At 32.3% G+C, this 15,193-nt stretch overlaps 1 protein-coding gene across 2 annotated transcripts; it reads right to left on the reverse strand.

The window, feature by feature from the left end:
• Positions 1–324: 324 nt before the first annotated feature.
• LOC131594888 (plant cysteine oxidase 3) lies at positions 325–6,489 on the reverse strand. 2 transcript variants are annotated; one of them, XM_058867091.1, is made up of 5 exons: positions 6,291–6,489; positions 5,189–5,343; positions 4,538–4,700; positions 770–970; positions 325–662 (listed from the first exon to the last, which is right to left on the reverse strand). In XM_058867091.1, the coding sequence occupies exons 1-5, from the start codon at positions 6,439–6,441 to the stop codon at positions 541–543; spliced, it is 792 nt and encodes a 263-aa protein (XP_058723074.1). In that variant the 5' UTR covers positions 6,442–6,489; the 3' UTR covers positions 325–540. The 2 variants fall into 2 exon arrangements, with proteins under 2 accessions (XP_058723074.1, XP_058723075.1); XM_058867092.1 differs by having other exon boundaries at positions 5,189–5,340; positions 6,291–6,487.
• Positions 6,490–15,193: the final 8,704 nt, after the last annotated feature.

The following is a 15,193-nucleotide window of genomic DNA, read 5'->3' on the forward strand; positions in this document are numbered from 1 at the left end:
ATTTTATAAGTAGTTGAAGCGTCTAGTTTAACTTGGTTTGTGATAATCACTTCATATAGTTTCCTCCACTAGTAAAGGTTACTTGATGATTGTTGTTTCCCAAGTGTTCATTGGAAAGTTTTACGGTCTTATAGTTTTAATCTAAATTTAAAAGTCAAATGTCATTAATATTTATTTTTCTGTCATCTGCTTTGTGGAATTGTATTTTCAACACAAATCAACCTTACAAAGAAGAGACAAATTCTTTGTTGTCCTTTTGAGGACTAACATCCTACCAACAGTTTGGATCCTCTTGTCAGTAGTCTCAATGGATGACAAACAGCATGATAAAAAGTTTCCTTGTTTCATTTGTTGTGTGCATTTTTATCTACAAACAAAATTGTCACCTTAAATTTATTTTGTTTCCTATTTTTAAATATATGTAAAAGGACAGGTAAAGTTTTGTAATCAAACAAACAGACTCTAGAAATTTCCAACATTAATATTATCCACAATTTACAACAAGAAACATGCAATTGCTTTAAAATCCAAGCAGCAAAACTAGGGCTTAATAGGTGGACCAGCATATACACCACTATTCATATAAAGATCACAAGGTTCTGTCTCTGCAAGCCAAGCATATTCATCCTCCTCCCCAACACATACAGGTCCATTTCCTGCAGCTGCAAAAGCCAAGCAGGGAATGACATTTTCATTTCAATTGAAGGAGATTTAGCCTTATAACTGAGAAAGCATTGAAGGCGTGCGACATTTCTAACAAGTTACTTACAGAATGTTGAATAAGAATAGTCGTGATAATAAGTACACTTCCTTCCTTCATATTCTTTGTAAGGAGGCGCGAGAATGTCCAACATCGCACAAGGCCTTACTGCTGTGAAACAGTGAAGATTTCCACCATGCTTTGGATATAAAACAGATGGCTCACACGGTGCATTCAAAACCTTATCAACTGCTAATTTTGCTAGTCTTACTGCAACAAAGAAAAATTGAAACTAAAAATAAATTCAATTAACAAGTAGAATTGAAATATGGATGCAAAAGGGAAGGGTGAATAAGCCATTAAACATGATGATTTTCACATTAACGAGTGCTAAAAAATAGTTTTCTTAAATATTATTTTTGGTAATGTCTGTCCTCAATGAATGATGTGTCCGTCTATGAACTGTCAACTTAGTGGCGAGAGTTTGATCTTATAAACTCGAGGGACGGAGTTCAAATCTCCTCTGAAATAGTTGTAAAATGACAATTAGTGTCACTTTAATTAATAATAATTTCTCTCTTCTCCAATATAGAAAAAATAAGACTGGACTTTCCAACCTAATTAGTATAAACCAAAACACAACATAATGAAAGTATTTAGTGGTTGTAACTTGTAAGCAATTTCTCTCAAAGATTTTAGTATGTCTTTGGTATTGAGTCACGTTGTACCAAATCATATAAAAAAAAATCACATTAATGCAGAAGTTGAGACTTGGAGCTTCTTGAAATTATTTTAAAAAGTGCATTGGAACGCAAAAATGGCAATTGAAAAACTATTCCAAACATAAACTTAGTTGATAAGGCAACGGCGTTATCAAATAGCGGCGCATGGCCGCTATGGTGGATATTCATGGCAGTTTTTGGGCTCACGCAATGGTAATCCGCTATAACGGCGCCGCAAAGCAGCCGGTATGGCGGCATTTTGGCTCTCCGCCATGGACCGCCATCGACAACACTGCAAGGCGTTGTAAGTTTGCAACAATTGCTATTAGGTGGTTTTTGTCCATTTTTCAAATTAGTAGAAAAGGTAAATGACTGCATAACAGTATGCATCTCTGATCATTGATTAACAAAACAAACTGATAATAGGAAGATTGAATATGCCACAAAATGGTAAGTGATTGGGTTTTGAATCATAATATTATTGAAGATATCTCCCCTCAACGGATCTACTGACGGAATGAACATCTCTGACAAAAATGTTTGTCACCTCATAAAATGGACGCCAATTGCACACCACCAAGGGAGGGTATAATTTGAAACATTTCGATAAAATAACACCCCAAGGGAGGATAATAATCATTCATGCAATGTCATGAGACAACATCTTCAAAGTTCAAATTACATATCAACAAGAACAATCTCGGCTTTTCAGAAAATAAATGGAAAAAAATAAAAAGAAGGAAGTCAACTTAGGGCCCTTACCTTTTCTACTAATTGCCATAATGATGTGAACCCGATTCACATTGTTAAGAATCTCACATTGGACAATATATGGCATGAACATGTCCTTATAAGTGGGGGCAATCCTCATCCTACAAGTCGGTTTTGTAGGGTTGAGTTAGGCCCAACCACATTTCTTAACACACATAATAGCAATTAACGGAGAGATTAGATCAATAATGGAAGAATAAGAAAAAATGTTATATCTGAAAGTGGAAGTGAAAGAGAACTTGCAAAAAGATGAATATGCTAATGTCCAAAGAGCTAAGTTCCTACATAGAACAATATTCTCTGTCCATAACTAGTGGAAGCAACCAGCCAACCACTTCGGTCCCCACATAAACCTTTTACCAGTTGTTTACTACTGGACGCAAACATATAAAATACTCCAGTTGTGTATTAAAAATTAGCTAGTGGAGCCAACACATAATCACCATACCCAACGAAAACAAGAATGATGTATAGCTTAGATCTTTGAGCACAAGCTACATCAACTTCATTGACCATAAATATTGTCTCCAAGAGGGAAATGGCAGTAGCAAGTGTTGGTGCAGAACTATGAATGAAAATAAGGCCCATCCCCAAAAGTTTGGCCCATAGTCCTTTTAAGCCCAAAAGCATGTGTCGAAGAAGTCACCTTAATGAAATGTTATCGATGGCAGACCATGGTAGAGCGCCGCCATATCCGACATATGGTGCTGTGGCGCTGCTATCCTTCACAAATTGGCCGTGGCGGAGCCAAAAAACGCCACCTATATCTTAATGTCAGACAAATTCCGATATTTACAAGATTTCATAGCACCACATTTCTTCGGTTTAGGACAGACCAATTTTACTTGACATACCCTTCTGTTTGGAACCAACGCAATATCACCACACTCGGCCAGGCCCATTAGGTATAGGATTTGACCCAGCTTACAGAATAACACCTTAGCTCCTACCTTCTCTAAAACTTTCCAAACTGAAACTACCACGAAAAGTACCCACTCGGCTCAGATGGACTCTTTTGCCGTCATTTAAGGTTGTGGATGAGCCGCCCCCACAAACCGGTGTCCAAAGGCTTTGATGGCGGTGTGATTGTGAAGGACAGAACTTGGCTCATTTGTGATCTATCTTCCTCATTCAAAGTCAAATCTACCATTTGGCTCATTTGTGATCCATCTTCCTCCTTATTCAAAGTCAAATTTTTGAAGGTGGGATCAGCATTCCTTATTTCCATTCAACAACATACAAACAGTTCTCTGATTTTGAATTCATTATCCACAATCAATCTTAAACCAGATGGGTCATTTCTTTTTTTTTATATATGTATTAGATTTCACTAATTCAACTCTTAGAAAATACTCGATCAAACCATTTGGACTTACTTCAATAAAGGAAGCAGTGAGATTGTGAACGAACGATGCACCAATTGGCGCATTTGTGATCTATCTTCCTCCTTATTAAAAGTCAAATCTTAGAAAGTGTGCAGCCATGGTGGTTTCTTTATCAGCCGCATGGTGTTCTCAAGCGGGTCGACTTCTGGAGTCTCCTGCCGTGGAGGAGCAATCGCGATCAGATCAATGTCAGTGGTTCCGGTGGTGGTGTGGCAGCAACCACCTTCTGAACTATATACGTAACTCTCCATTTTTCTGATGTGTGAATTTGCCTTTGCTTTGTCTTCTTCCTAAAGTGTTGGTCCTATCAAGACGTATCCGGCAGGTCGGATCAATTTGAAGTGAACCCGATTCACACGGTAGCATTTAACAGAGAAATTAGATCAATAATGAAAGAGTAAGAAGTATATTATTTCTGAAATTGTAAGATAACTACAAAAAGGATGAATATTCTAATGCCCACGGAACTAAGCTCCTACATAGAATAATATTCTATGTTCATAACTAACAAATGGTTTTCCAAAAGATACCCATATATCAGATTCCCTTAAACTTGGGTAACAAACTTTTCTCACCCCCTGTCACATCATCATTCCCTTTCTTCCTCTTTTATTTTCCTAACATAAATTTTCACACTAAGGGCTAGGAAATATGTCATATGAGGCCACAATTGGGGTCCTAACACATAAGCACTGGTGAGAGAGAGTAATTAGGAGAGCCTACGAAAATAAAGTATGGCATGTCCTTAAGTAGTTTTCAGCTTATTTTCATAATCTCTCCATAATAGCTTGTGAAAACAGATTATAGCTTATATAAAGATAGTTTGACTTTATTTTATCTATTGTTATAGAAATAACCTATACATAAGCACTTATCACATAAGTGTTTAAGCTATAAGGGTTAATTGAGTTGTTTGTCTAAACAGAGCCTTTTGAGTACATGCAATATACAAGTCATACCTCGAGCATGTCCTGGTCCCTTGCTTTCTACAATGCAGGGTGGCTCGACCCAATCATAAGCTTTCACATGTAAAGATCCATAGAGAAGTTTGCTAAATACAGTCATTCCCGGATGGTCGTGGAGTGGAATAACTGAAGAAGTTGGAAAACAAAATATACACATCTGCACCAATTGACACGCATTATTTGAAGTGTAAACCTAATTTCATACAGTTTAAGTGTCATATGAAAATCACTATAATTGATATTATGATATAAACATGTGACTAACCGAATAATAAGATGGCAATGCTGAACAGTTTGGTTATATTTGACTGACACGACACATCTTCAATTAGGTGAAATACAAAAATAATAAATGAACATACACATGCATAGACATGAAGCTTGCATCTTAATAGAGGCGGTATACTGATGCCATATAGCCTTAATACAAACACGTACAAACTGATTATCATAGTGCCGACGAAGAGATTATTAATGGTCACCATGGTGGATTATATAACTAACGGTGGAAAAACAATCTAAGCCCGGAAAAATATCATTTTCTAACAACTTATGAGCAGCTCGCTTTTACATGCAACACTTAGCTTATGAATAATGATCTTATTGCTGTACATGCAAAAGTACTAACAAACTGCTAAAGCTCACCGTAAAACTATTAGATTCATGAATGTCGATGTATGTTATTGGCTTAGCCCATCGAGCTATTCTACTCTGTTGGTTAACACCAAAAAATCCAAGCCCCCGATCATCATCTGCAGCTTCCTCCTTAAGCCCAACATCAGCAGGTCGAATCGTGTCTGCTATATCATGAATCATGAATAATACTAATAGATTGATAATCCAGTACTCAAAACAGTGTAACAATATTGTGCATTTCAAAGTTCAAAAATGAATGAAAAGCGTTCTGGATTTTCATAGGAAATGGCGTGGTCCAGTCAACAGTCCAGTCAAAACCCCTTCCCTCATCTTTACAATTATTAAAGGGTAACAATCATAGAAAACAGTGAAGGAATAATCTAAGTCAACCTCTGAACATCATCTTAATAAGAAAAATGGAAAACCAGCAGCAACCAAACAGGAAATGTGAAACATCAGGGATATATTGCTTCAATCATAGTTGGTGCGACATTGTCGCCGATAGTGGTGAGCAACAGAGCCATGAAGACAGGCTTTCCAATCCTCTTGACTAAATTGATTTAAATCGAAAACTCTTGGAAAGTTACTACAAATGCAACCTGAAAATTTATGGCAATAATGGAATTTCCAAAAGCGAGTAATGGTGAAGAGTTCCCCATCTCAGATTTTCCTAGGCTAGAGAATTAAAAAATTAATTAAAAATCAATTAATTTAAATAGTGGTGTTGTCGATGGCGGATCACGGTCCAAGACAAAGAGCCAAAATCCCGTCAAACCAGCCGCTTTGCGGCGCCGTTATACCAGATTATGGCAGAAAAACCCGCAATATCAACGGATATTTATCATTGTGGAGAGCTCAAAAACTGCCATGTATATCCGCCATAGGCTGCCATTTGATAACCTAGACTCATCATAATTAACAACTACCCATATAGCATTTTTAACTACGAAGCTTATTGAAGTACATTATCACACTTGAACATAAAAACCAACAAAGTCTGCAATTTAACCATAAAATACAAAACCCGCCACTTAAAAGACCCATAAAACCTCAAATTCTGTAATTGAACGGTGATTAAAGCTGAATAATGAAAATGATGTAAGAGACATACCTAGAATCAAAGCAAGCTTGTGCAAGGCTTGGGAAGAAGGAGCGGGTGTTCCAGAGGGAGAGAAAATGTTTTTACAGTAATCGTATAAACCCTGAATCTTAGAGTTTTGGTGCCTCATGCTAAAGTATCTTCGAAATGAAGCGAATACCATGTCCTTGCTCTCCGCAACTTTTATCCCTAACTATAACAAGACGGAAATAATTAATTAATAATTAATAACTAATGATGATAAAGTTAAGAGATTAAAACTAAACTAGTGGGATCGCACGGGTGGGCTGGATTGCTTGGACCAGATAATTTTTTCATTTCGTCAAAACCAAAATACCTTAAAGTTATATTGTGAGAAATGTTAGATAAGTTTATCTAGGTTCAATTCCGGAGTCAGAAATTTTAGGGAGTTTGGGTAAAAAGTTTACACCTTGTTTTACTAATTTTACATTATGTCTCTACTAATTTTGCTTTTGATTTTATCTAAAAAAAATCAATTGATTTTGTCCAAAAATTTCACACCATATTTTTACTGATTTTGTCCTTAATTTTGTCTAAAAATTTACTAATTTTGCCTCTGGTATTGTCTAAAAATCAACCATTAAGTGGAGAATATACAACGAAATGAGGGGTTGAGCGCGTACGTGTGTCCGGGTTCGCTGGGTTGTAGCTCCGCACATAATTTCGAGTACCTTGTCTTTTCTAACTTGTACTCTAAAAAAGGATGAGAAGGAAATAAAGAGTATTTCAATTGTCTTTAGTTTTTATTAGATCTATTTATAGTCAACAATAGTAAATGTTCAATTGTAAACGTGTGTGCCCTTGACAAAACTAAAAAACTCTAAAAATTCAAATAGTTTTTTTTCCACTTTAGTTTTTATATTGGTTTATTATAATATCTATAATTGAGTTGAAATTTTAAATTATTATGCATTTATTTTATTTTATAACTATAAATTTACTTATACATTAATTTTAATATTATTTTTATTAAAGATAATTTATTCAAGAAAAAAGAAAATAAAAAATGAGGGACATAAAATATAATCCCTCAAAAGCTAACAAAATAATAGTTGGACATTTTCAACTTATTTCTTAAAAAAAAACCCAAAATTTTTAATGTTATTTATTATGTGAAAAACTTAGATAATTTCTCATATTGACAAACTAATTTTGCTTGAACTCTCTAATTTGACCACATAGTAAAACTCATCATTTTCATACATTTCAATTTGTATTTACTCTTACCTTTTAATTAAATTTAAACGTCCATGATTTCTTGTTTGATTTTATAATATATATGGAAAATGATAATGTTGCTATAAAGTTATAATAAGTAAAAAAAAATTATAAAATTAGGGAAGGTCTAATCAATTATAAATTTTTGAAAGTAAAAATTGCAAGAAGACTAAAAAATGAAAATGGTATCATTCAAGAAAAAAAGACTAAGAAGATAATTAGCTGATTAGAGTTTTATCAACAATATAAAACTCTTATTATTATAATATTTAATAATAATGATAAAATATGTATATCTTGAAGTATCAACCGTCAAAGACAAAGAGGAGAAAGATGAAACACCAGTCGGTCTATAACAATGTAGCATAATTAATTTTTAAATTTTTTTTTATAATTCATATATAATTAATTGGGTTGAGCCTGTCTGGACCATTGGGTACTCATCTATTTTAGTTTTCACACCCTTATTTTTATTAATTTTGCCCCTAATTTCGTCTAGAATTCGACTACTAAATTGGGGAAAATACATAGAAAATAGGGGTTCAGCCCGGGCGCGTGCCCGGGCTCGCCGGCTATAGAACCGCCACTGTCTAAGGTCTACTATCTACCATTTACTATAAGTTTAAGCATAGTATAAAAATGCTCTTTCCTAAAAAAAAAGGCTAAATTACAGTTTTAGTTCCTCTGTTTTGGTATTTTCACGATTTTGGTCCCCCTATTTTCTTTTTAAACAGTTTTAGTCCTCCATCTCAATTTTGTTCATAAACAGTACATGATCCGTACATGAACAGTACATGACCGTACATGAACAGTGCATGATCGTACATGAACAGTACATGACCAGTTGGTTTAAAATTGGGATGGGGACCAAAACTGTTTAAAAAGAAAATAGGGGGACCAAAATCGTGAAAATGTCAAAACAGGGGGACCAAAACTGTAATTTACCAAAAAAAAATACACTAACAATTATTCATTTTCCTAATTAACAAAAGGGTAATGCTAACGAGTGCCTTTGGGGCACTGGTTAAGAGATTAAAAAGGTAAGTTGAACATTGTTTAATAAAGCAAAAAAGATAAATTTTTTCCTAAAATATATGTATTCAATGCATTGAAAACATAAATACTTAACTTTTTTAAAGAATATTGTATGTATTTAATACATTGCATATAGAATAATTTCTTTATAAGGAATGCTTAACCAGTGCCCATAGGGCACTCGTTAGCATGATCCTTAACAAAATAAACCCTTCATTCTACTACTTTTTTGAACAAATTCACTAAGTGTTACAATATCATTGGTCCAATTTTATTTTATTTTTCTCTTTCTCTCATTTCAAAATCGTACCTCTCTCTCTTTCCTCCTCATTATGTATTTTGTTCTCTAACTCTTCTTCTTTACTCTCTCTTTTTTCCTTGAAACCCTAAAACTGTCGTCTGTCATTTCTCACCTCCAAGTCACGCAACGCTCACCCCACCTCACAACTTCTGCACAATTTTCTATTAAACAAGGAGCCGCTCTATTTTTCTGGATTTGATATTCATTTCGTGAAATTCACGTTAATTTACTTTTACTTTCAGAAGATGTGATTCCTCAGAGTCTTTGATTTACTTTTGTTTTAGAATATGCGATTCCTCACAGCAAGATGAAGAACATGAAGCAGATCTTAATAATGTTAGGGTTCAACATGAACATTTCAAAGACCCGTGTTTAATAAAGGTAAATATTTTACTCAATGAATTTTTTGTTATAATTTTTTTTTGTTTTTATATTTGATTTGAGTTGTACACTGCTTAGATTAATGTAATTTTTAGTAGATCTGAGTTGTCCACTACTCAGGTTAGAGTAATTTTTTGATTTTTTGTTCTTATAGTTGATTTGTGTTCTTCTTGTAAATGAATTTTGTTGATCTAGAAATGATAATTTGTTTGATGTAGATGATTAATTGATTTTCTTTTTTGATTTATTTTTTGTTTGAATCTAATGTACAACTTATAGTGCGGACGAAATAGATGAGAAAACTAAGTTGATTCGTCAATCGGCTAAGAGCATTCCAACTGATGGAGCTACTGCTCTCGATGTGAGTTTTGCTAACAGTTTCTCAATCTTCCCTCATATTCAATTTGTTTAATAATTTTTTATGTGAACTTTTTTCCTACCATAGGGTTTTCAACTCCATCGAACAGGCGAGGCACAGATGGAAGTTCTGACGACTCTGATAGGTTATCAAGGATGAATTCTTCAGGTTTTTCGGCATGTTCTGATAGTGCAGTTGAACCAACACAGACCCTAATTTCAATTCCCGAGAGCGGAGAGAATGCATTAGACTCGACTTCTAGTCGCATCGTTATAATGGAGGATTTTCATCGTTTATCGCCACCAAGTATAATGGTACAAAAATATTATTTTTTCTCACCAAGTGTAATGGTAGAAAAATATTCTTTTTTTCTCAATATTGTTTGTTCCTGCTACATGTTCATACTCTGTGAGTTGACTTTAGCAAATGATGCAATGCTTTTACTTTCTAGATTTTGATTGATAAAATATTTACACCGAAATAACGCTGGTGTTTTTATTGATGTGGTTGAACACTAGCAGGATGGCGGAGTAAATGGTGCACTCTATGACCAACTTGAACAGGCTATGTTTGAGGCTAATAATGCTACTCGACATGCATATCAAGAAACTTTTAGGCGCGGAAAAGCTGAAAAATGTGTCTGTTATGATATGGAATATTAAATAATTAGAGTAGTTAAGAAACTTACTTTTAGTTTCACCTATTATTTTATTTTTATTTGTTATGTGTAAATTTTTATTGCTAATTCTTCTTTATCATGTTAAGAGATTCTATTGATGAAATTAAGCTACATTAAATTTTTCAATATCCTTCGATGTTTATGTTGTTAGATGTTATTAAATAAATTAAAATTAGTGTCTTTGTTTTAGTTGTAAGTTTAAGAGTGCGTCTAAGAGGGGGTGAATTAGGACTTTGAAAATTTATTCGGTTTTAGAATACTTGTTCTTATTTTTCTGATTTGGTGCAAGAGTTTATACATATGTTTCTTTCTTTTTTGGTTTTTAATTTATGATGAAAGCGGTAAATGCGAAAAAGTAAAGAACACAATCATGTATACTGGTTTCCCTCACAGTTCAAGAGTACTCTAGTCCTCTTTCAACATGAAAGAGATTTCACTATTGTTATATATTTGTACAAGCTTAAACCCAAGACTTCTCCTACAATCTTCTAACAACAAAACCACCAAGAACAATCCTCTTGGATCAATCAAGTTAAAATGAGAACAATCCTCTCACTTTCAACCTCTTGCTTCCAACAATCCTGGATAGCAAGGAATACAAAACCAAATAATCTTAATTCCAAAAATCCTGAAAAATAAGATATGAATACAACAAGTTTTTAAGAATATAAAATTTGTAGAATAATCATCACTTTGAGTGATGCATCAATATAATTGATCTTCCCTTCAAACAAGCAATTTATAATAATAGAATATAGTGCTCAAGTGTTTGTAAATATTATATGAATTTTTCTGGACTAATATGGAAATGAATGCAGAAAATTTCTTTGTGAAAGTTCAAGAACACAAACACTTGTTTTGAAATTTGAATGATAACAATGATGTTAAATTGTTATTGAAGAGGTGAATTGTAATTTAAAATTTCATGTATTTATATGAGCATAACACCTCTATGAAACATGGTAAAGTCATGGAAAAATAACATGAATAAATGTCAAATTAAAATGAAAAGGTTTCATGAAGAGTGCATGAAAAGGTGTTAAAAGTTGTTGTTTTTTTTTTCAAGTTCGTACGGGACTTGTTAAGTCGGTTTTAACGAATACTTGACTTAACAAGTTCGCAGCAATTTTGAATTTCAAATCATTATTCAAATTTTAAACAACACCAGGTTTTGTTAAGTCAGTTAACCAGGCCTGACTTAAGAAGTGCTGACAGCTTTTTAAAAAAAAAGTTCTTTTTATGCATTTGAGTCAAAGATTTTTATGTATGATAATTTGATAATTTTAAAGATGAAAATGTTTAAAATATTTTAAGCACTAAGTTATCAATATAATTTACATGTTTATACCTTTATTAATCAAGATCCGTGATAGTCTTCAAAGTAAAAGTCTTGAATAATTTGTTGCTAGCTTTTAATATGATGATTCTTGAATCATTTGAATTGATAAAATGCACTTGAAACTTTTTCCATACTATTTAATATGATAATTTGATTTGTAATTTGTCTTCATCAAAACACATTGGATAGAGAGTCTTGACTTCACATTAGCATTAGTAACATATGCATATGCACGATGACAGTAACTCCATTATACTAGAATATGGAGTAAGCACTACAATATTTTTTACTTTAGGCAACAAAAGAATAGGCAACGACCTAAAAACCGTAGCATAATGGATAATAGGCTGCGGCTTTTACGCGTTGCCAAATTTCCAAAATTTTGTTAAATAACCATCATGTATTCCTTTTACGCGACACTTTTGGACGCGTGGAGGTAAAATAACCGTTGTCTATTTAGTTAAAGCTACGGTTTTGGATGTGTGACCATATTATCTTTAAAAGGCAACGCTTGTGAAACGCGGCCTAATCATATATATGGTATTAATAAATTTTTAATTAAATTATTTGATTTTAAAAATTTGATTTAAAGTTAAAAAACATTAACATCTGAAATTGAACCCACGTTAATAAAGATATAACCTAAATACATGTGAATCATTGCCATTGACCCAACTGGATTTTGTTAAAGTTTTAGCCTCTAGTATATATTTATATAGTAGTTTTTTATTTTTAATTTAACGCTTTTATTAAGTTGAGTTTATAGTTTATTATTTTAATATACAAAATTATTAAAATATATATACACTATTTAAATATTTATTTTAAAATAACTTTTTTAACATACATATTGCACAATTTGATCTACACGGTCTTGAAAAGATAAATGTGAACTTCATAATTATTTTAATCTAAGCAAACAAAATTATAATAAAAGTTTATTATAGACAGATACTACAACTCGAAAATTAAAACACTTAAATGTAAATTAGTGTAAAATTAGTAAAATTTCTTAATAATATCAATAATATCATTTCATATGTTAAAAAATATATTAAAAAAGCTGCACAAAATAAAATCAGTAAAATCTATAAACTATTTAAAACATTTAAAACATATTATATTAACTATTTAAAAAATAACTTAAAAGATTTGTAAATAAAATGTTTTTGAAATATATATTTGGGAAAAAGATAAGCCAATCCTTTTTGTCTTTCGCTTTGCTTGTGTGAAACCCTTATTCTCGTTCTCAGATTAACACGAACACCAAACCCTTTCTCCTTCTCGATTCAAGGTCGCCTTATATGCTATACTTTGATTCTCTTCATTGTTTTTGTCTCTGAACTCCAAAAACTCCCAAACTCTTCATCTTCTTCATTTTAATTTAAAGTGTATGAAATCAGTGAGAAATCACAAGAATGAAGAATGATGGAATAATAGCAGAGAAAAAAAACTTTTCTATGATCAGTCAAGTAGAATCCAATCCTTGCAGAATAAGGTTGCTTCTCTTCAGGTAAGGTGCCTTCAGATTATACATTAATGGCAAAAGGTCAAATTAGGGCTTTTCAATGTAACAGGAATAAGTGTTTTTTGAAGTATAAAAGTGTTCAGATGAAGTGAAACATGATGCAGCTAAGGAATTGGAGACAAAGCTGAACAAGTTTGTGGAGGCATCTGATGTTGTAAAAGCTGAGGGGAATGATATTTTCTCTAAGGTAATGGCTTTGTGAGCTGACTTGATTGATCAACTTAGGAATCAATACTAGAAATTTGTTTACTTGATTTTCCTTGTGAAGATTAATAATAGGTTACAACTTGAAAGTTTAATTTTTCAAATGTTTGTGAATTGTATGATTATTGTAAAGTCTTGTAAATATCAAATACATGTGATTTGTTTGCAAATACATTGTAGTTGTATAACATCTTTGAACAACAGTGAAGAATACAACTCAAATGATTGCTTCATATACTAAGCTCAATTAGATAAATAACTTAATTAAACACTAAGATAGTCTTACTTTTTTATATAAATTTATTGAAATAAACTGAAAACAAATTGTAAAAGTAACATAAGTTTATTAGCTTCACAAGTGATCCAAACAACCCCTAAAACATGATTCAACTTCTGCACATTTTTTCCTTTACCATTAAGGTTGAAAGAAAACTTCATAGAAATATTGATTTTCGCCAGATGAGTTAGGATTGGCAGACATAAGTATTTTAGTTAAAAGTGAAAATATTAAATTAAGAACCCAAAATATATATAAACTCATTTTTGTTATATGATGTGTTCATTTTATTTGTATGTTTATGTGCCAGTAATATGTATTCTTATGCTATAGATTAAGTAGCATTCACGTTTCATCGAATTTGAAAATTTCAGGTTATTTATCTTAATTTCCATTATTGTGTACTTGGTTGTTGGATTTATATGCTATGACAAGATCATCTTCTAATATTTGGTTGGTCTCATAGTGATTATGTTGTCTCTTCTCTTTACCTTTTATTCTTTAGTCTTGATTTGTTTACTTCTAGACTTTTCATAAATTAATGTTAAAGTTGCAGGAACATTTCCGAAACAAATATATCTTGTCAAATTATTTAAGTTTAGATTACTTTGTTGTTCTTAGTTGTTCTTTTTGAAACAAATATATCTTATCAAATTATTTAAGTTTAGATTAACAAGATTTCAAGCTTATATTAAAGAGATAATTATGGTTGTGATCTTGTTTGCTTCACTGCTCATTTAGGCGTAATATGCAATTCTATACTTAAAGACTTCTACAAATAATGTTGAGAAGATAAAGTCTAAAGGGGTCAAAAGTTGTAGCATCAGAGTGACAAATCATAGAAAAAGTGAAGAGTTTTCTTTATGGTTATGTGGTGATTGCAAAGAACATGGAGAAACTATATTTCAATAACAAAAGATGAAGTTCGGTAAAGAGCAAAAAAAGATTGACAATCAAGAGTTCTTTAAAAATTATGTTTGCCCACGGTTTACAACTGTAGCACAAAATAAACCGCAGCTTAAATTTCATTTAAAAAACTGTAGGTTAAACCTACGGGGACGGTTTTATATCGTAGCTAAAAAAGTTGTAGTCTAAACTTATAAGTATAAACCGTGGGCAATTGAAATATTTTAGGCGATACTTTAAAATTAGGCAAAATACCCTTTTTGGTCCCTTAACTATACCCCAAGGTCCATTCTGGTCCCTTATCTTTAAAAAGTGTCAAAGTGGTCCTTTAATTGTTCAAAAAGGACCACGTTTGTCCTTTCCGTCAGCCTTGTTAGTCAAAGTCAATGGAATGGCGTATGTGGCATACATGTGGCTGACGCGTGTTTATTTAAATTGCCAGATAGATTATTTTAATTGCCATGTGGGTTATTTTGTGTGAAGAATAAAATAAAAATAATAATAATAATAATAATATTACTAATAATAATAAATAATTACCATATTTGATAAATTGATTAAAACAATGAATTTATTAATTAAATTAAAAATAATTAAACCAGATTTAATAAATTGGGACCAAACAATTATTCAATCATATTTGATTTAGTCTTATTCTCTGAAACTCA

The sequence above is a fragment of the Vicia villosa genome, linkage group LG4 (genome assembly GCF_029867415.1).
Source record: "Vicia villosa cultivar HV-30 ecotype Madison, WI linkage group LG4, Vvil1.0, whole genome shotgun sequence".
NCBI lineage: Eukaryota > Viridiplantae > Streptophyta > Magnoliopsida > Fabales > Fabaceae > Vicia > Vicia villosa.